The sequence below is a fragment of the Mobula birostris genome, chromosome 2 (genome assembly GCF_030028105.1).
Source record: "Mobula birostris isolate sMobBir1 chromosome 2, sMobBir1.hap1, whole genome shotgun sequence".
Lineage (NCBI taxonomy): Eukaryota > Metazoa > Chordata > Chondrichthyes > Myliobatiformes > Myliobatidae > Mobula > Mobula birostris.
In genome coordinates, this window is record NC_092371.1 from 220,545,950 (window position 1) to 220,568,289 (window position 22,340).

The following is a 22,340-nucleotide window of genomic DNA, read 5'->3' on the forward strand; positions in this document are numbered from 1 at the left end:
CAAAGGATTATCACGCCTCTCCTGAAATGCCTTCCAATTTTCTCACCGCCCTTCAATCATATCCCACAGTAGTGAAGTTCACATTCTCTCCACTTTCAGGGTCAGGAAGTTTCTTCAAATTCTGATTTTTTTTTCTGGCGAACATTATGCAGTGAACTGTGTTCTACACACAAACTACGCATTTTGTCTCCTTAATCATTTCCAAGACCTTATTTAGGCAACCCCTCATTCCTTTCTTTACAAGGCAGCATGACCTCATAATTATAGCGATATTCTCACAAATTTTTTATGTACCCTATTTTGTGCATCTGGATTATAGTCATACGGTGATCAAAATTTTTCTTCTGCGGCCATCTTCAGACTATAGCCAATAGACTTGGCGTGTTCTAACACGGTGATCAAAATCTCAAGTGGTCCTACTTTGGAAATAAGCTCAGTATTAGAATCATAGAAATCTACAGCACATTACAGGCCCTTCGGCCCACAATGTTGTGCCAAGCATGTGGCCTACTCTAGAAATTGCTTTGAATTTCCCTTCCGTGTAGCCATGTATTTCTCTAAGCTCCCAGTACCTTCCCAAGAGGCTCTTAAAAGACCCTATTGAATCCACCTCTACCACCTTCACTGGCAGTGCATTCCACGCACCCACCACTCTCTGCGTGAAAAACTTGCCTCTGACATCCCCCTTGTACCTACTTCCAAGCACTTTAAAACTATGCCCCTGGTGTTAGCTATTTCAGCCCCAGGAAAAAGCCTCTGGCTGTCCACACACTATCAACGCCTCTCATCATGTTATACACCTCTATCGGGTCACCTCTCATCTTCTGTCGATCCAAGGAGAAAAGGTTAAGTTCACTCAACCTGTCTTCATAAGGCATGCTTTCCAATCCAGGCAATATCCTTGTAAAGCAACACACATCAAAGTTGCTGGTGAACGCAGCAGACCAGGCAGCATCTCTAGGAAGAGGTACAGTCAATGTTTCAGACCGAGACCCTTCGTCAGGACTAACTGAAGGAAGAGTTAGTAAGAGATTTGAAAGTGGGAAGAGGAGGGGGAGATCCAAAATGAGAGGAGAAGACAGGAGGGGGAGGGATAGAGCCAAGAGCTGGACCGGTGATTGGCAAGGATATGAGAGGATCATAGGACAGGAGGCCCAGGGAGAAGGAAAAGGGGCGGGGAGGGACACCCAGAGGAGGGGCAAGGGGTATAGTCAGAGGGACAGAGGGAGAAAAAAGGAGAGTGAGAGAAAGAATGCGTGTATATAAATAAATAACGGATGGGGTACGACGGGGAGGTGGGGCATTAGTGGAAGTTACAGAAGTCAATGTTCATGCCATCAGGTTGGAGGCTACCCAGACGGAATATAAGGTGTTGTTCCTCCAAACAGAGTGTGGCTTCATCTTTACAGTAGAGGAGGCCGTGGATAGACATATCAGAATGGGAATGGGATGTGGAATTAAAATGTGTGGCCACTGGGAGATCCTGCTTACTCTGGCGGACAGAGCGTAGGTGTTCAGCAAAGCGGTCTCCCAGTCTGCGTCGGGTCTCGCCAATATATAGAAGGCCACATCGGGAGCACCGGATGCAGTATATCACCCCAGCCGACTCATAGGTGAAGTGTTGCCTCACCTGGAAGGACTGTCTGGGGCCCTGAATGGTGGTAAGGGAGGAAGTGTAAGGGCATGTGTAGCACTGGTTCCGCTTACAAGGATAAGTGCCAGGAGGGAGATCAGTAAGGAGGGATGGGGGGGACGAATGGACAAGGGAGTCATGTAGGGAGTGATCCCTGTGGAAAGCAGAGGGGGGAAGAGGGAAAGATGAGCTTAATGGTGGGATTCCGTTGGAGGCGGCAGAAGTTACGGAGAATAATATGTTGGACCCAGAGGCTGGTGGGGTAGTAGGTGAGGACCAGGGGAACCCTATTCCTAGTGGGGTGGCAGGAGGATGGAGTGAGAGCAGATGTGCGTGAAATGGGGGAGATGCGTTTGAGTGCAGAGTTGATGGTGGAGGAAGGGAAGACCCTTTCTTTAAAAAAGGAGGACATTTTCCTCATCCTGGAATGAAAAGCCTCATCCTGAGAGCAGATGCGGCAGAGACAGAGGAATTGCGAGAAGGGGATGGCATTTTTGCAAGAGACAGGGTGAGAAGAGGAATAGTCCAGATAGCTGTGTGAGTCAGTAGGCTTATATTAGACATCAGTGGATAAGCTGTCTCCAGAGATAGAGACAGAAAGATCTAGAAAGGGGAGGGAGGTGTCGGAAATGGACCAGGTAAACTTGAGGGCAGGGTGAAAGTTGGAGGCAAAGTTAATAAAGTTAACGAGTTCTGCATGCGTGCAGGAAGCAGTGCCAATGCAGTCGTTGATGTAGCAAAGGAAAAGTGGGGAACAGATACCAGAATAGGTACGGAACATAGATTGTTCCACAAAGCCAACAAAAAGACAGGCATAGGACCCATAGGGGTGCCCATAGCTACACCTTTAGTTTGGAGGAAGTGGGAGGAGCCAAAGGAGAAATTATTAAGAGTAAGGACTAATTCCGCTAGACGGAGCAGAGTGGTGGTAGAGGGGAACTGATTAGGTCTGGAATCCAAAAAGAAGCGGAGAGCTTTGAGACCTTCCTGATGGGGGATGGAAGTATATAGGGACTGGACATCCTTGTAAATCTCCTTGTAAATCTCCACTGCACTCTCTCTATAATATCCATATCCTTCCTGCAATGAGGTGACCAGAAATGAACACAGTACTCTAAGTGGGGTCTAACTAAGGTCTTATATACTTGACCGGATTTCATGGGTTGACTAAGTGTTGTTTTCAGTGATCAGTATCCCCAGATTCTTTGATACTCTGTCTATTTAGATACAGAAACAGCCTTCCAACCCACCAAACTTGAATGGACCATCAAATACCCATTTACATGAATCCCTTGAAGACACAAGGGACTTTAGATCAGAGTTTCCCCAACCTTTATGTCATGGACCCCTATCAATAACCAAGGGGACAGTGAACCCAGGTTGGGAACACCTGCTCCAGATGTTTGGAATCTGGAATAGTAAATCATCTGCTGGAGGAATTGGAGTCAAACAGCAGCTGAGGGAGGCAAGGATTTTCCAGTGGCTCAGGTTAAAACCAAAAATGTCCTTGTGCAGGGTCTCTACCCAAAACTCTTTAAAGTTTATTTCTTTCAATGTGGTTACACCTTTCCACTATGAAATATTTGGAAACCATCCCCAGTCCACTTTTAACACACTAATTTGGTTCCATCACAAAATTAGAAACTTCTGTCTCTGATTCTAAAATTAGACCACTTTGGAGGGATTTCAAGACAGTTTGGCTGCCGTGGATTCTGTCTGCTTTTGATCATCTCCAAGGAAACCACTATAATCGGGTTATCAAATTTTATCTTTTGAAATCAATATTTTGAATCTTATTGCAGGAAGTAAAATTTACAGTAATGTGAAGCTGAGAGTTCTGTAGTTCATTTGATTTACTCTGCCTGTCTTGTTAAGAATCTATGTAACATTAGCTATTCACTGGTCATCTAATACCAGACTTTGCCTAACATGCATATTTATGGCCTTTATTCCATTTCTTTGAATCTTTTAAAATCTATAGCTGCTTCATCACTGACCAAGAGTTAGCACTGTACATCTGAGACTTAACCTCTAGTTAAAGTACACCATATAATTTGCAATTTGTTCTCTAAAACCACCCTTACGGGTCTTCCAGATAAACAATGAATTAGTATTCACGAGGAATTCTGCAGATCCTGGAAAACAGGAGGAATTCTGCAGATACTGGAAACGCACTTATTCTCCGTAGCTTCCGTCACCTCCAACTGGATCCCACCACTAAGCACATCTTTCCCTCCCCTCACCCCGGCTTTCCACAGGGATCGCTCCCTACGCGACTCCCTTGTTCATTCATCCCTCCCATCCCTCCCCACTGATCTCCCTCCTGACACTTACCCTTGTAAGCAGAACAAGTGCTACACATGCCCTTACACTTCCTCCCTTACCACCATTCAGGGCCCCAGACAGTCCTTCCAGGTGAGGTGACACTTCACCTGTGAGTCGGCTGGGGTGATATACTGCGTCCGGTGCTCCCGATGTGGCCTTCTATATATTGGTAAGACCCGACGAAGACTGGGAGATTGTTTTGCTGAACACCTACGCTGTCTGCCAGAGAAAGCTGGATCTCCCAGTGGCCACACATTTTAATTCCATATCTCATTCCCATTCTGGTATGTCTACCCACGGCCTCCTCTACTGTAAAGATGAAGCCACACTCAGGTTGGAGGAACAACACCTTATATTCCGTCTGGGTAGCCTCCAACCTGATGGCATGAACATTGACTTCCCTAACTTCCGCTAATGACCCACCTCCCCCTTGTACCCCATCCTTTATTTATATACACACATTCTTTCTCTCTCTCTTTTTCTCCCTCTGACTATACCCCTTGCCCATCCTCTGGGTTTCCCCCCCACCACTTTTCCTTCTCCCTGGGCCTCCTGTCCCATGATCCTCTCATATCCTTTGCCAATCACCTGTCCAGCTCTTGGTCCATCCGTCCCCCTCCTGTCTTCTCCTATCATTTTGGATCTCCCCCTCCCCCTTTCAAATCTCTTACTAGCTCCTCTTTCAGTTAGTCCTGACGAAGGGTCTCGGCCCGAAACGTCGACTGTACCTCTTCCTAGAGATGCTGCCTGGCCTGCTGCGTTCACCAGCAACTTTGTGTGTTGAATGAATTAGTATTTTTATTATTTCAATGATTTAATTTCTTAGAAGTTTGACTTCTTGTCCCAGCTTTTCTTCATGATGTGCCTGTAGAATTTCTGACTGCTTTATTTTATATTCCTTACAATTTAATTTCAAAGTGTTCTTCCTCTTTTTAGAAACACCTAATCCAACACCTAAGCTTTTGACAGGTTGGAAGCATAGTAGTCACAAAAGAAGTTCTCTGGAGATGATTAGTACTGATTGGCAACACAGTGGTGCAGCAGTTTGCCAAATTCCAAGGTCTATTTCAGACCTTGGGTGCTGTCTACACAGAGTTTGCTCCTCTCCATGTGATGGCCTGGGCTTTAACTCACATTCCTAAAACTGTAAAAGGTTCTGTAAATGGGAAAGTAATGACAATCAGAAAGGGAAGTTAAGTTGCTGGAGACTGCAACAAAGGAACAGTTCCAGGACTACAGGGAATAAATCCGGGGGTAACAGAACTAATTTGACTGGTCTTCTCTGAATAAAAATCTCTCTGAACCAAAGCCAAATCCTCACCCTGAGCTAGGGGTTATAAGTGATGCCAAAAAAAAAACAACTGATTTTGCCAACATTCTTGTTAAACATTTTAACAAATCCCTTGGAAAGTACCTCCGCCAAAAGCTGACATTGATCAGGCACTCAAGATATTGAATGCTCCCATCACCAGACAAGAAGCAGCCCATTCCAACATTTAGTAAGATGTTTCTTGCTTGGCATTATTCATAGTCAGGGACTTCAATTAGTCTTGTTTGAAGAAATCTTTGCCAAATTATTATCAGCATATTACCTACAGCACTAGGGGTCCGAACACACTCAACGACTGCTATAACAATCTGGAATTCCTATCATTCCATGCTGAGACTACACTTTGGGTAATCTGATCACTTGGCTGTCTTTTTCCTGGCTGCATACAGGCAGAGGCTGGAGAGCAAGGCTCCATAGATAAAGACAACAAAAGTGGTTTCTGGAGGCAGAAGAGCAGCTTCGGGATTAATTCAAGTTAGCGGACTAGACTGGCTGTCACAGATTCTATGAAAACAGTTGCAGATAGTGTGTCCCCACAAAATAATTCAGAGTCTTCTGAATCCTCAACCAGAAGTCCTGGATGAACCATGAGATCCGCAATCCGCTCAGGGCCAGATCAGTGGCATTCAGGTCTGGCAATCAAGATACAAGAGGTCCAGCTACAATCTCCGGAAAGCCATCTCATGTGCGAAGTGGCAATTCCATACCAAACTTGACCCAATGAGGGATGCTGAACAGCTGTGGCAGGGTTCGAATGCTATTACCTTTTTAAAAAGTGAAACCAAGCAACATGGGTGAAAAAATGGCTTTATTTCCAGATGATCATAATGCCTTCTACACTCACTTTGACCATCAAAACATGGAAGAAACTCCAGAAATTCCACAGCCCCCAATGACCCTGTGATTTCAGTCTCCGAGGACAACCTGAGAGCATCCTTTGGGAGAGTTAACCCATGAAATGCATTCAGCCTAGATGGAATATCTGGCTGAGTACTAAAGACCTGTGCTGTTCAACTGGCTGGAGTGTTCACTGGTATCTTTAACCTCTCATTTTGGCAGTCTAAGGTACCCACCTGCTTCAAGCAGGCTCCAGTTACACAGGTGCCTGAGAAGAAGATGGTAACCTGCCTCAATGACTATCCTCCAGTAGTACTTACTGTACAACACTGTGATGCAGTGCTTTGAGAGGTTGGTGATGAAACATATCAACTCCTGCCTGAGAAGCAACTTGGATTCACTACAATTTGCCTAGCAGAGCAATAGGACCACAGCAGATGCCATCTCATTGGGTCTTCACTCAACCCTGGAACAACTGGACGACAAATACTCATGCTTCAGAATGTTCTTTATTGACTACAGCTCAGCATTCAATACCATCAACCCCTCAAAACTAATCAGTAAGTTTCAAGACCTTGGCCTCAATACCTCATTGTGCAATTGATCCTTGATTTCCTCACTTGTAGACCCCAGTCAGTTTGGATTGGCAATATCTCCTCCACAATCTCCAACAGCATAGGTGTGCCAGAAGGCTTAGCCCCCTGCTCTACATCACTTTATACTTATGACTGTGAGGCTGAGCACAGCTGTGGTGCCATTATTAAGCTTGCTGATGACATCACTGTTGTAGACCAAATCAAAGGCGGTGACGAATCAGCATACAAGGAGAGAGATAGAAAATCTGGCTGTGGTGCCTAACAACAGCCTCTCACTCAATGTCAGCAAGACTAAGGAGCTGATTACTGAGTTCAGGAGGAGAAAACTGGAGGGCATAATACAGTCTTCATCAGGGGACCAGAGATGGAGAGGGTCAGCAACTTTAAACTCCTTGGTGTTATCATTTCAGAAGATCTGTCCCGGGTCCAGCACATAGATGACAATACAAAGAAAGCATGCAACACCTCTACTTCTTTAGAAGCTTGAAAGATTTGGAATGACATCTAAAGCTTTGACAAACGCATTAGTGGTGGAGACTATATTGGACTGGTTCTATCATAGCCTGGTACGGAAATGCTAATGCCCTTGAATGGAATATATTAAAAAGTAGTAGATACTGTCCAGTCCATCACAGGTAAAAGCCCTTCCCACCATTGAGCACATTTACACAGAGCGCTGTCGCCAGAAATCAGCATCCATTAGCGGACCCCGCCACCCAGACCATGCTCTCTTCTCACTGCTGTGATCAGGAAGGTACAGAGACCTCAGAACTCACACCACCAAGTTCAGGAACAGTTATTAACCTTCAACCATCAGGCTCTTCAACCAGAGCTTCATTTGCTGCACCACTGAATTGTTTCCACAACCTATAGACTCACTTTCAAGGATTCTTCATCGTTGGTTGATTGTCCATTGTGGACGTTCATTGATCTTATAGTGTTTCTTGGATGTGCTGTGTATGCCTGCAAGAAAACAAATCTCAGGGTTGTATATGATGACCTATATATACTTCGATGAGGAAATTTAAGGAAATTTCTCAATCAGCCAATCATGAGGCAGCAACTCAATGCACAAAAGCATGCAGACACAGTCAGGAGATTCAGTTGTTGTTCAGACCAAACATCAGAATAGGGAAAGAAATGTGATGCAAGTGACTTTGACAGTGGAATAATTGTTGGTGCTGGATGGGGTCATTTGAGTATCTCAGAAACAGCTGATCTCCAGAGATTTTCAAGCATGAGAGGTCAAAGGAGAATGGCCAGATTCATGCGGACAGGAAGGCGAGAGCAACTCAAATGCCCACTCGCATTACTATAGTTGGTGTGCAGAAGCGCATCTCTGAACACACAAAACATTGAACCTGGAAGTGGATGGGTGACAGCAGCAGAAAAACTCAAAAGTACGCTCAGCAGCCACTTTTAGATACAGGAGGTACCCAAGTGAGCATAGGTGTACGTAGTCAAAGAGCCTCAAAGAAGTCCTAGACATTTTAGTCTAGACACCATCTCTTGGCATCATTCTAAATGGAGAAGGAAACCATTAGCTGATTTCATAAAAGCATAGAAAACCTACAGCACAATTCAGGCTCTTCGGCCCACAATGCTGTGTCGAACATGTACTTACTTTAGAAATTACCTAGGGTTACCAATAGCCCTCTCTTTTTCTAAGCTCCATGTACCTATCCAGGAGTCTCTCAAAAGACCCTATTATATCCACCTCCACCACTGTCGCCGGCAGCCCATTCCATGCACTCACCACTTTCTGTGTAAAAAAAAGTACCCCTGGTATCTCCTCTGTACCTACTTCTAAGCACCTTAAAACTGTGCCCTCTCATGCCAGCCATTTCAGTCCTGGTAAAAAGCCTCTGACTATCCACACGATCAATGCCTCTCATCATCTTGTAGGTCGCCTCTCATCCTCTGTCACTCCAAAGAGCTAAGGCAAAGTTCACACAACCTATTCTCACAAGTCATGCGCCCCAATCCAGGCAACATCCTTGTAAACCTCCTCTGCACCCCTTCTATAGTTTCCACATCCTTCCTGTAGTGAGGTAACCAGAACTGAGCACAGTACTCCAAGTGGGATCTGACCAGGGTCCAAAATAGCAGTGACATTACCCCTCAGCTCTTGAACTCAATCCCACGAATAATGAAGGCCAACACACCATGTGCCTTCTTAACCACACAGTCAACCTGCGCAGCAGCTTTTGAGTGTCCTATGGACTCCGACCCCAAGATCCCTCGGATCCTCCACACTGCCAACAGTCTTACCATTATATATTCTGCCATTATATTTGACCTACCAAAATGAACCACCTCACACTTATCTGGGTTTAACTCCATCCATTTCTATGTACCATATTCCTCAAATTTATCTGATTGAGCTAATAGCAATGGTGGCTTCAGAGATTCAACAATGAACACCAAGAAATGATAGGCATGACCACAGCATCATTCTTATGGAGTAGAATCATTACGCTGAACGCAACAATCCCACTTCTGCCTTTGATTTTCTCAGTTAACCATTTAAATTCAAAAATAATAATGAGCATTTGACATAAAACCTATAAATATTATAGAGAGTGCCAGTTTTATGATTACTAACAAATCCTTGTTTTATAGCGTAAAAAAAGTCCCAGCAGCAAGATTTGTCACACATATGCTAGTTTTAAAACAGGTATTTTCCAAAGGATTTTGATAAATATTGTTGCTGTATTTCAAAAATAAAGAAAGAAAACAAAACATTACCCTTGTAAAGACGCAAGATGTATGGTATGTTCACATTCATAGGTACTGTGATTTAAAATTAAAATTTCATACTGGTCAACAAAAAGTTACACAAGCTTGCTGTCCTCACCCTATTCTCACTGCTTGGAACAGTTCTCAATACATAAATAAGAAAATCATTAGCTGCTGTGATATATCTCGTACTGATTCTAGAAGTTACATGATACGCAAAGTGCTTCCCCACTTTATAGTAAAACGTGGTGCATTTGCCATTAGTTAGACGCCACATAAAGGCTGATCTTAATTCAGCCCTTTATAATCAAATTGGATTTCTTTGTTTAAACAAAAGTGGGGGCTGAATTGAGTCATCTTTACAAACAACTTGGAAAAAGGTTGAAGCAACACTCACAACACACTGGAGGAACTCAGCAGGTCGGGCAGCATCCGTGGAAACGATGAGTCAACATTTCCGGCTGGAACCCTTCGTCAGTCCTGAAGAAGGGTTCCAGCCCGAAACATTGACTCGTTTCCATAGATGCTACCCGACCTGCTGAGTTCCTCCAGCGTGTTGTGAGCGTTGCTTTGACCCCAGCATCTGCAGATTATTTTGTGTTTTAGAAGAGGGTTAGCATTTTTTTTCCTCACACTGTCAGTCACAAACTCGGTGGTTTTCTGAGAGGCCAAAAACTGTCTGGTTCGAAACTGAAGACTGTTCACAAAATTTCAGCTAGGTGATAGCATCTCAAGAACAAAAATTCTTTGGATTCAACAACCTTGAAGAATATGGAGGTGCATTTTATATTTTTACTGTACATTTGCAACAGAATATCATCTCCATTTGAATCCACCATTCACTAGCCTCAAACCTGGGAAGAAGTTTAACACTATGTCAACTGAAGTATGAAGTCTTTAACTTATTTTGAACTACACCACAGTAACAGGCCCTTCCGGCCCAACAAACCCACACCAACCAAATACATCCTTGTGACCAATCTACTGACCCATGTCTTTGGAACGTGGGAGGAAACCAGAGCACCCACAGAAATCCTACGTGGTCACAGGGAGAACATACAAACTCTATACAGACAGTGGCGGAAATGAACCCAGGTCTCTGGTGCTGTAATTGTGTTATGCCAACCACTATGCTACCATGCAGAGCGCAATGGACATGGTCTGAAATCTTTGCTCCACGAAGCCACCCACCATTCATACAAACTACAAAGTACAGTTAACTGGGGCAGCCACCTATTTGGGACAACACTTAAAAAGAACAAAAAGAAATCAACAAAATCACTGCAGTTTCAAACATTCGGACTTGGAGATGCCAGAGACGGAGGGAAGTGAAAATGAAATGATTTCACTACTTCCAACAAGTTGGAAACCATGAAGAATTTGAAGGTATCGAATTCTTCGTTGTTTCTACATTGAAGGCAACATCTTGACTGTTACAATGATAATGAACATTTGGAGGATGCAATTGTCAACAGTATTGTGTGAAGGCAATCCATTACCTGCATTGGGGTCTGTGCTGATTTTGTCCATATATAGTTAAAAGAACTCAATGTTGATGAATTCTACCATCAATAGGTATTAACACAGTTTTATAGTACTGCAGCAGTATTGGTTACGTTCTAATTGTTCTGTACTTACATTTAAATACATAATATGATACTCAGTCTGTCTTGTATATACATTTTTTAAACTATTTCCATGAAACTTTTGATGGGACCCCAGTTGTTTACAATCTATATCAATGACTTGGATGAGGGAATTAAATGCAGCATCTCCAAGTTTGCAGATGACACGAAGCTGGGTGGCAGTGTTAGCTGTGAGGAGGATGCTAAGAGGATGCAGGGTGACTTGGATAGGGTGGGTGAGTGGGCAAATTCATGGCAGATGCAATTTAATGTGGATAAATGTGAAGTTATCCACTTTGGTGGCAAAAATAGGAAAACAGATTATTATCTGAATGGTGGCCGATTAGGAAAAGGGGAGGTGCAACGAGACCTGGGTGTCATTATACACCAGTCATTGAAAGTGGGCATGCAGGTACAGCAGGCGGTGAAAAAGGCGAATGGTATGCTGGCATTTATAGCGAGAGGGTTCGAGTACAGGAGCAGGGAGGTACTACTGCAGTTGTACAAGGCCTTGGTGAGACCACACCTGGAGTATTGTGTGCAGTTTTGGTCCCCTAATCTGAGGAAAGACATCCTTGCCATAGAGGGAGTACAGAGAAGGTTCACCAGATGCAGGACTTTCATATGAAGAAAGACTGGATGAACTGGGCTTGTACTCGTTGGAATTTAGAAGATTGAGGGGGGATCTGATTGAAACGTATAAGATCCTAAAGGGATTGGACAGGCTAGATGTAGGAAGATTGTTCCCGATGTTGGGGAAGTCCAGAACAAGGGGTCACAGTTTGAGGATAAAGGGGAAGCCTTTTAGGACCGAGATTAGGAAAAACTTCTTCACACAGAGAGTGGTGAATCTGTGGAATTCTCTGCCACAGGAAACAGTTGAGGCCAGTTCATTGGCTATATTTAAGAGGGAGTTAGATATGGCCCTTGTGGCTACGGGGATCAGGGGGTATGGAGGGAAGGCTGGTGCAGGGTTCTGAGTTGGATGATCAGCCATGATCATAATAAATGGCGGTGCAGGCTCGAAGGGCCGAATGACCTACTCCTGCACCTATTTTCTATGTTTCTATGTTTCTATAACTGGGGCAGCCACTTAACTGAGCCAAAATGTACCGGTTCCAATGTGTCCCAATTAAGCAGAATCCACTGTATTTTCTTTTGTTTGTTCAATGCTAACAAATCGCAAGTAACAAGGTATTTAAGTGAGGCAATGAAGATTCACTTTGTATTAATGTACAGATTATTCACTTTTAATGCAAGTGATTTGCTCCAAACCTTTGAAAATTACAGTTTCGACTTTAACTGCTTTGCACAAGAATCAGATTCGGACATTCTGCAGATTAATACACTGAATGGTGCCTACGTGTCAGGATGGTGCAGCATGCGGATTCTGAAAAGACTAGCCCGCATCATAACCAGAATTGCCCATCATTACTTTTGATGCTTTTGGGAATACCCATAACAGGTACAATGTGAAGCACCTGTTCACCTGGATTTGTGTCAATGACCACAAAAGAAAGCGTTGTGTCTGCAAACTCACTTTTTTTTTAAGGGAGAGAAGCATGTGCATAAATACACACATACATCTCGATTTAGTATAATGGACTTTGCATCCGGACCCAAAACATGGACGTTTGCACTTCAAACATTTAATATGGTGGTTCTCTATGTTTTATCATGAACATATTCAAAATATTTATTTTAGGCGACGGGATACAAACAATAAATTACTTTTTATATTGATATGCCCTTTGATGTCTATGTTATTTTATTTGCAGCTGAAGGTTGAAATTATGCCTTTTTTCACTGACATTTTCCGAATAACCAAAGAAACTGATATTGCCAAATGCTAAATCAAACAAAATTGTCCTAAATTGGACCTCTACCTTTGTGATGCATGAATTGGAAAGAAAACCTAAACAGTTCCTAAAAGACCTTGAATTACTTCAAGTTACAAATGATGAATGTTCATTGCTATGATTTTTTAGATTCTGTAAAATCTTTAAAGCACCATATGACTCAGCAAAATATTCAAATGCATAATATGCAATTAAAAGGGAAATGTGGATATTTTGCAAATAAATCAGAAAATTGTAATACTCAGCAAACCAGATGCAAATATGAAAGAGAAACAGAGTTAATATTTCGGGTTGAGGGGTACTTCCAGAGTTTCCTGCTTTCCATTTGAGGTTTTTGTGCTTTTTTTTATTTTTGAAATTAATCCCATGTTCATGTGATACAAGCCATCAGCAGGAGGCCAGGCAGCGAGTTGCACACATATTCACGCTTTTTTACCAGCTACCAATCAGCATCCTCCTCCAGCTCTTTCCCAATAATCCTATTAAAACAGTTCTCCTTTGAGAATCACCCTTTCAGGAAATGCATTCATTAGCATGCACTGAGTAAAACGGACATGTTTCATGCCTTGAATATATATATATATAATATTCAAAGATCACACCATGGTTTGCATTCTTGAAACATCAAATTGGCATACTACCGTGCTTTTTGCCAAAGGTTTGGCAGCTCTGGATCTGCTCTCTGGCTTACGTAACACTAATACTCAAATTAGTATCACACACAAAAAATGCTGGAGGAACTCAGCAGGCCAGGCAGCATCTATGGAAAAGAGTACAGTCGACGTTTTGGGCTGAAACCCTTCGGCAGGACTGGAGAAAAAAAGCTGAGGAGTAGATTTGAAAGGTGGGGGGAAAGGGGAAGAGAGAAACAGCAGGCGATGGGTGAAACTTGGAGGGGGAGAGATGAAGCTGGGAAGTTGATTGGTGAAAGATACAAAAGGCCATGGAAGAAAGAAGGAGGGGAGTGGGGGGGGGGGGAGAGAAGGAGCACCAGAGGGAGGTGATGGATGGGCAAGGAGATAACATGAGAGAGGGACAAGGGGATGGAAAATGGTGGGGGGGGGGGGGTGGAAGCATTACTGGAAGTTTGAGAAATCGATGTTCATGCCATCAGATTGGAGACTGCCCAAACGGAATACAAGGTGTTGTTCCTCCAACCCAAGTGTGGCCTTATCCCGACAGTGGATGAGGCCACGGATGGACATATCCGAATGGGAAGTGGAATAAAAATGGGTGGCCACTGGAAGATCCTGCTTGTTCTGGCGGACAGAGCATAGATGCTTGGTGAAGCAGTCTCCCAATCTACGTCGGGTCTGACTGATATACAAGACGTTGAAAATAGTATGACAGGCTTTAAGAAAGCAATGTCAATAGCAGAACGGACCGCACATTTAATGCTCTTCCCAGAATTCACTTCATTTATTGCAGGCCAACTCAAATATACATCTCATACTGGATTTACCGGGTCACTGCATAGGGCTTCCCCCACCATTTTGGTTATATATTTATAATTTTGAGTGTTGGATACTATGGAGCACTTCAGGCCAATTACAAGGGCTTGCAGAAAGAAATACTACAGATGCATGAATCAGGAACAAAAGATAAACTGTTGGAAGAACTCAGAAGGTTAAGCAATATCTGTGGAGCCAAAGAGATGGCTAGCATCTTCAGTTGAGACCGAGAGAGATAGAACTAAGATGGCCAGTATATAGTGTGACAGAGTCCTGAATTACCCCGATGAACTGTGCTTTTGAAAGGAGAGTGCGAGAGCGAGAGATTTAACACCGACATCTTGATTTTGTGTGTGTGTGTGAGAGGGGGGAGAGAGAGAGGGGGGAGAGAGAGAGGGGGGAGAGAGAGAGGGGGGAGAGAGAGAGGGGGGAGAGAGAGAGGGGGGAGAGAGAGAGGGGGGAGAGAGAGAGGGGGGAGAGAGAGAGGGGGGAGAGAGAGAGGGGGGAGAGAGAGAGGGGGGAGAGAGAGAGGGGGGAGAGAGAGAGGGGGGAGAGAGAGAGGGGGGAGAGAGAGAGGGGGGAGAGAGAGAGGGGGGAGAGAGAGAGGGGGGAGAGAGAGAGGGGGGAGAGAGAGAGGGGGGAGAGAGAGAGGGGGGAGAGAGAGAGGGGGGAGAGAGAGAGGGGGGAGAGAGAGAGGGGGGAGAGAGGGGAGAGAGAGAGGGGAGAGAGAGAGGGGAGAGAGAGAGGGGAGAGAGAGAGGGGAGAGAGAGAGGGGAGAGAGAGAGGGGAGAGAGAGGGGAGAGAGAGGGGAGAGAGAGGGGAGAGAGAGAGGGGAGAGAGAGGGGAGAGAGAGGGGAGAGAGAGGGGAGAGAGAGGGGAGAGAGAGGGGAGAGAGAGGGGAGAGAGAGGGGAGAGAGAGGGGAGAGAGAGGGGAGAGAGAGGGGAGAGAGAGGGGAGAGAGAGGGGAGAGAGAGGGGAGAGAGAGGGGAGAGAGAGGGGAGAGAGAGGGGAGAGAGAGGGGAGAGAGAGGGGAGAGAGAGGGGAGAGAGAGGGGAGAGAGAGAGGAGAGAGAGAGGAGAGAGAGAGGAGAGAGAGAGGTGAGAGAGAGAGGAGAGAGAGAGAGAGAGGAGAGAGAGAGGAGAGAGAGAGGAGAGAGAGAGAGAGAGAGAGAGAGAGAGAGAGAGACGGACGAAGACAGTTCTGGAAGATGTTATGGGTTTTCTGCAGCATATTTACATTTTTACAAGGACACTAGTTTCAGCTTCTATATTCTTAGAGAGAGAGGGGGGGAGGAGGACCTGGTTGATGGACAGCCAGTATTCAGCACGGTGAGATAAATAGAAGGTCAGATGATAAACTGACAGACACATGGTTTTGGACACTGAATGAGCTTTGTTGTGCCCACAGGAAAAGTGGGTTTTGGAGGATCGATCAGTGGCTCTCGCAGTGTGAATAGGGCGTGACCGGTGGGGAGTTATTTGTGTGTCCAACCCTCACCTGGGTTGATAATTCCACCATAGAAGAACGGTCCCCTTTGTTGTGGTCACAGTTGGTGACTTCTAAAGGATTTTGGAGGACAACAGGAAGATCGACGGCATCAGCTCACCTGAAGACTCAAATCTCTCCCTCTCTCTCTCCCCATCACTACTCAACTCAATACCACGAATTGAACTTTACTCATCATTGTAAGACTATCTATTTACCCCCAGACTTGAAGCAGCTTGATTTCCACATATTTCCACACTTACATATATATTCATTGCTAACCTTTTTAATTTACCTGCATATATATTACTGTATTGTGCAGTTACAAATAAATACCATTAGTCAATAGCAATACTGGACTCCAAAGCGTTTTCTATTTCTGCTGGTTCTTTAACCCGTCACGGGTTACGCGACAATAGGAATGAGAGGGAGGGCCAGGCAAAGGCTAGTCGATAATCAATGGACCTAGGGAGGTGTGGTGGGCTGAAAGGTAAACCATTAAGAAGAAACCAGATGGGTACTTGGGCAATGGACTGATGCAATCAGGTGCAGGATCATAGCGGGTCTATGGAACAGTGAACAAAGGGCGAGTGAACACGAATGGATCAGTGAGACTGGAAATAGAAACTAATGGATGACGATATGCTGAAATTGGAAAATTCAACATTTACGCCATTGGATTGCAGGCTGTCTAAGCAGCATACAAGGTGTAATTTCTCTATGGTTGTGGAAAAAGCCGAGGACAGTTGGCGTGGGAAAGTCAGGGTAAGTTAAAATGACACTAAACCAGAAGCTCAAGCGTGGGTGTTAGTGACAGAATGCAGGTGCCTTGCAAAATGGTTGCATAATCTACATCTGGTTTCACTGATGTCAAGGAAGCCACATGGCAAGCACTGAATGCAATAGATCAAGCTGGAGGAGGTATATGTGAATTTCTGATGCAGTTTAAAGTACCAGATGCTTTTCCTCACAAGTTGTGTTTGAAATGGATTCACAAAACTGCCAGCGGTAGTCAAAGTTAAGTTTATTGTCATATGCACAAGTACATGTATGCACAGGTGCAACAAGAAACCTGCTTGCTGCAGTATCACGGACACATAACATTAGAGATGTGACGTTCAGAACAAAAACAAAATTCAACTAAGTTATTCAAAATTAGACAAGAAATAAACCAATTTGCAACAATATCAAATGGCCTCTAAAATATTCAATCTGCACAAATGTCTACAAATTCCACTCTTTTGATAAGTTCTTTTTTCCTTTATGGGCTATATTTGCAATGCACACTGTTTCAAATAAATCCAAGGGGGGAAGAGCAAGAGCGCCAGAGAAAGAATAATATCTGAGGCAATCCGAGGAAAGAGGACAAGGATAGGTCAGGATGGAGAAGAGAAGATAATGTCTCCCACGAAAAGTTTAACAATAATGGCCTCAATCTGCCACCCACAACAGAGCAGATCGAAGTATTTGCTCACACACCTAGGCAGAAGCTCTGGACTCCCAAGTGTAGACAGAAGCACAAAATCTCATACTCCAGCTGTCATTTCTGAGATAGCAGTGATGGATTTTTCTTGGGATTTAACAGGGCAACAATGGTTGGCAGTTCTGATGTTCTACCTACAGTACCTTAATTTGGTGGAAAAGCAATACAGCCACTAATCTAAATAGGAAGGAACAGTGTGAAGAAAGTAGCCACCTCCTTTTTATTGAAGTCAGTAGATTTTTGAACTTTTTGAATAGGTCTTTTATCAATAATTTTGTTGATTTGTTTAAATAATGCTTTAACGTTATCCAAGTGATTTTCAGTGAATGATGAGTGTAACGGTCAAAGAGAGAATATGTAAACTCCATATAGACAAGATATCAAGAGTATATCCAGACTGCTCAAGCTGTGAGACAACAGGTCCCATAGCTGCAATGCTGTGCTGCCCAAGATAATCCGGGATTATGCCTCATTCACATTCAGTATTTTCGTTCTTCAGTATTTATAATTCAATCAATATGGTTTAAAAGAAGATGCATGCATAAAAAGTCTTTACAACAACAATCTTTTCTCCAAATTTTAAGGTTAAGAGAGAAACAGAAATACATCAAGTATTTCGTACCAATGGCACAGATATTCAGAGGTGAGTGAGTTGGTAGTGGGAGAGCAGTACAAGAGTAGGATGTGACAATAAGACGTGCAGAATTAGGCCATTCGGCCCATTGAGTCTGTTCCACCATTCTATCATGGCTGATTTATTAGCCCTCTCATTCTCATGCCTTCTTCTGGTAACCTGTGATGCTATGACTAATGAAGAACCTATCAACCTCTGCTTTGAATATACCCAATGACTTGCCCTCCACAACCATCTGCAGCAATGAATTCCACAGATTCACTACCCCCTTGATTAAAAAAAATCAGCTTTGTTCTAAATCTGGGGTTCCCAGCCTGGGATTTATGGACACCTTGGTTAATGGTCGGGGTCCATTGCATAAAAAAGGTTGGGAGCCCCTGTTCGAAATGGACATCCCTCTATTCTGAGGCTGTGCCCCTTCAAAAGATCCTCCCCACGTCCATTCTGTCTTGGCCTTTCAATATTCAGTAGGTTTAAAATGAGGTCCTCCTTCATTCTTTTAATCTCCAGAGAGTACAGGCCACAGACATCAAACACTTCTCAAATATTAACCCTTTCATTCTCAGAATCATCCTCATAAGCCTTCCCTGGACCCTCTTCAGTACCAGTGCATCTTTTCAGTACACAAGTGTAAAGGGGAACAAAATAATTTCTACTCTGGATCCAATTAAACACAGAAAAAAACACAATAAGGTAAGAACAACAAAAAAACCCCAGCATATATAAATACATAAGCTAGCTAATAGACATAAATTGATTATATGTCCATTAAGTGACGCTAGACACAGGAGTGTCGGCACATAAGGTGACTGACAGCAAATAATAAAGTAGTGGTGGTTGGGGGTGTGGAGGGGTAGGGTAGCAATGGTTGGGGGCGTGGAGGGGTAGGGTAGCAATGGTTGGGGGGTGTGGAGGGGTGGGGTAGCAGTGGTTGGGGGGTGTGGAGGGGTGGGGTAGCAGTGGTTGGGGGGTGTGGAGGGGTGGGGTAGCAGTGGTTGGGGATGTGAAGGGGTGGGGTAGTGGGTGGTTGGGGGTGTGGAGGGGTGGGGTAGTGGGTGGTTGGGGGTGTGGAGGGGTGGGGTAGCGGTGGTTGGGGGGTGTGGAGGGGTGGGGTAGCGGTGGTTGGGGGGTGTGGAGGGGTGGGGTAGCGGTGGTTGGGGATGTGAAGGGGTGGGGTAGCGGTGGTTGGGGGGTGTGGAGGGGTGGGGTAGCAGTGGTTGGGGGGTGTGGAGGGGTAGGGTAGCAATGGTTGGGGGTGTGGAGGGGTGGGGTAGCAGTGGTTGGGGGTGTGGAGGGGTAGGGTAGCAATGGTTGGGGGCGTGGAGGGGTGGGGTAGCGGTGGTTGGGGGGTGTGGAGGGGTGGGGTAGCAGTGGTTGGGGGGTGTGGAGGGGTGGGGTAGCAGTGGTTGGGGATGTGAAGGGGTGGGGTAGTGGGTGGTTGGGGGTGTGGAGGGGTGGAGTAGTGGTGGTTGGGGGTGTGGAGGGGTGGGGTAGTGGTGGTTGGGGGTGTGGAGGGGTGGGGTAGTGGGTGGTTGGAGTGTGAAGGGGTAGGGTAGTGGTGGTTGGGGGTGTGGAGGGGTGGAGTAGTGGTGGTTGGGGGTGTGGAGGGGTGGGGTAGTGGTGGTTGGGGGTGTGGAGGGGTGGGCTAGTGGGTGGAGGTGTTAATCAGCCTTATTGTTTGGAGAAAGTAACTGTCAAATCTGGTGGTCCTGCTGTGACTGCTACGTAGCCTCTCCCCCTATGCGAGTGGGACAAAAATGGTCCATGAGCAGAGTAGGTGGTATCCTTCATGGCGTTACTGGCCCTTTTGCAGAACTTTTCTGTATACATGTCCTGGATGACAGGTAGGCTGGTGCCAGGTATGTGTTAGGTAGTTTTGACTACATACAATGTAGTGAAGGGGCCCAAAACTGCTCACAATACTCCAAGCATGTTCTGATCAATGCCCTATAAAGCTTCAGCATTACATCCTTGTTCTTATAATTATTAATAAATATTAATTAAGCAAGAGAATGCTTCAATTTGACCTATGTCATGTATCAAGACATTTTTTTCCCCAAATTATGTTCAAAGCAAAAACACAGACATCCTAGAGGAAGATATGTGCACTATCCAAACTTATTGTATCAAAATACTGAGATTAAATAAGTCCTGAAATACCAGAAGACTGACATGTTGAGCTAAGTATTGGCCAAAATTTTGCATAACTGGATATTCTAAGAGCCTTCGAGGGGGGAAAAGATCTGGGTCCCAATGTTTGAAAGAAACTGGTAGGTTTATCATTAAATTAATATGACTAAATAAAACAAATGCCAATTACTTTGATGTGACTGGGTGTTCAAATTCCACTCCAACTCCCTGATTTACAGATGACATCACCATACAGGCCGGATCTCAAACAACAACGAGACAGAATACAGGAAGGAGACAGCTTGGTGGCAGGGTGTCAAGACAAACTTTCCCTCAAGGCCAACAAAATGAAGGAGGTGGTCGCTGACTTCAGGAAGCAGGCTGGAGTGGGTAACCATCTGCATCGATAGTGCTGATGTGGAGAAGGTTTGTTGTTTCAAGTTCCTAGGTGCAACGACAGCGTAGTGGTCAGTATAATGCTATTACAGTGCCAGTGACTGGGTTCATTTCTGCCGTTGTTTGCAAAGAGTTCGTACATTCTCCTCATGGCCATATGGGTTTCTGCCAGGTGCTCCAGTATCCTTGCACATCCCGGAGATGCACAGGTTAGTAGGTTATTTGGTCACATGGGTGTAAGTGGGCTCCTTGAGTCAGAAAGACCTGTAAACAAAATAACTATCACCAACAACTTGTTTCATTTATGTGGACGTCAAAGCCGGACACAAAAAAAAACCACAAACACCACACCAATACCTTTACTTCCTCAGAAGGCAAAGAAAATTCGGGATCTCCCCAATGACTCTTGACAGTTTCTGTAGTTGCATCATGAAGGGCATCCAACATTGATGCATCACAGCCCAGTAATGGCAATTATTCTGCCTAATACTGCAAAAATAGTTCAGAGTTCTGACTGCAACCCCGTCCAACAGGGAAACCAATACCTCTCCATCTGCACTTCCAACTGCCTTAGAAAAGCATCCACCATAATCAGGGACCCAACCCACCCTCACTTCCTATTGTCTCCTTTCCCATCAAGCAGAAGATACAAAAGCCTAAGAAGCCAAATCACCATACTCCAGGACAGCATCTTAACACTGTTATCAGGCTCTTCTTTGGGTTTCTCATGTGCCTAAAATATGAACATTTGATCTCCCAATTTACCCGCTGTGATTCTTGCACTTTATTTCTGTTGCCTGCACTGAATTTTCTCTGTAACTGAAACCCTATACCCGCTATTGATTTCTTTTTACTACCTCGCTGTAATTATTTACAGCATGACCTGTGTGGAAGGTACTCAAAACAGAAATTTTCTATTGTAGCTTGGTACGTGACAAAAATAAACTAATAACGATCTGATTATTGCCAGTCTTTTTCACTAGTCATGTCAAATTGTATCTTTCTAATTTGATGTTTCTTTTCTTGAAGCAATACAGGTACTGATGAGGAGTCCCAGCCTGAAATGTCGACTGTTTATTCGTTTCCATAGATGCTGCCTGACCTGCCGAGTTCCTCCAGCATTTGGTATGCTTCGCTCTGGATTTCCAGCGGTTGCAGACTTCCTCATGTTTTGACTTTTTTCTAGACCCTTTCTAAATGTCAAGGGGCATGAGGACTTTTAAAAAAATATTTATATATTTATTCCTTCATGGGACATGTGCTTTAGCGACCATGCTAATATCTATGCAAATTTATTGCAAAAGAGTATAACTACTGTCATGTTTAAGGATTCACAGAGGCCAAACTAGGCAAGGATGAACAGCAGACTTCCTTCCTGACGAAGGGTCTCGGCCCAAAACGTCGACTGTACCTCTTCCTAGAGATGCTGCCTGGCCTGCTGCGTTCACCAGCAACTTTTATGTGCGCTCCTTCCTGAACGGTCTGAATGAACCAGAAGAGATTTCAGAGTTATCTGGTGGTTTCTCAGGCACCACTACCAAGATAAACTCTCAACATGCTGTGAAAATCAAAGTCATAATGACAGTTGCCAGACTGGGTAATCAGGTTTTGAAGACAACCAACCAATACTGGATAAGGGCACAATACCAGGAGGCGTCGTATGTAAATGCCATTGAGAGAGACACACAGATGGCAAGACGTGGACAGATAAACACAACGAAGCACCTTAGGCAACAAATCTAGTTTGTCAATTCCAAAAAATTACAGCACTAAATCACATTTGTAATTGTTTACTTTCAGAAAAAAGATCAAAGGCT

At 44.5% G+C, this 22,340-nt stretch overlaps 1 protein-coding gene across 3 annotated transcripts in view; it reads right to left on the reverse strand.

Annotated features, from left to right (window-relative positions):
• cd2ap (CD2-associated protein) overlaps positions 1-22,340 on the reverse strand; it is a 247,694-nt gene that overhangs the window by 138,046 nt on the left and 87,308 nt on the right. For 2 of the 3 annotated variants that reach the window (XM_072251501.1, XM_072251500.1), the window contains exon 3: positions 7,601-7,684. The exons of the other annotated variant lie outside the window; for it this stretch is intronic. In XM_072251501.1, the coding sequence (XP_072107602.1) occupies positions 7,601-7,684 (84 nt within the window). The remainder of the gene's footprint in view (positions 1-7,600; positions 7,685-22,340) is intronic. 3 annotated transcript variants of the gene reach the window in all.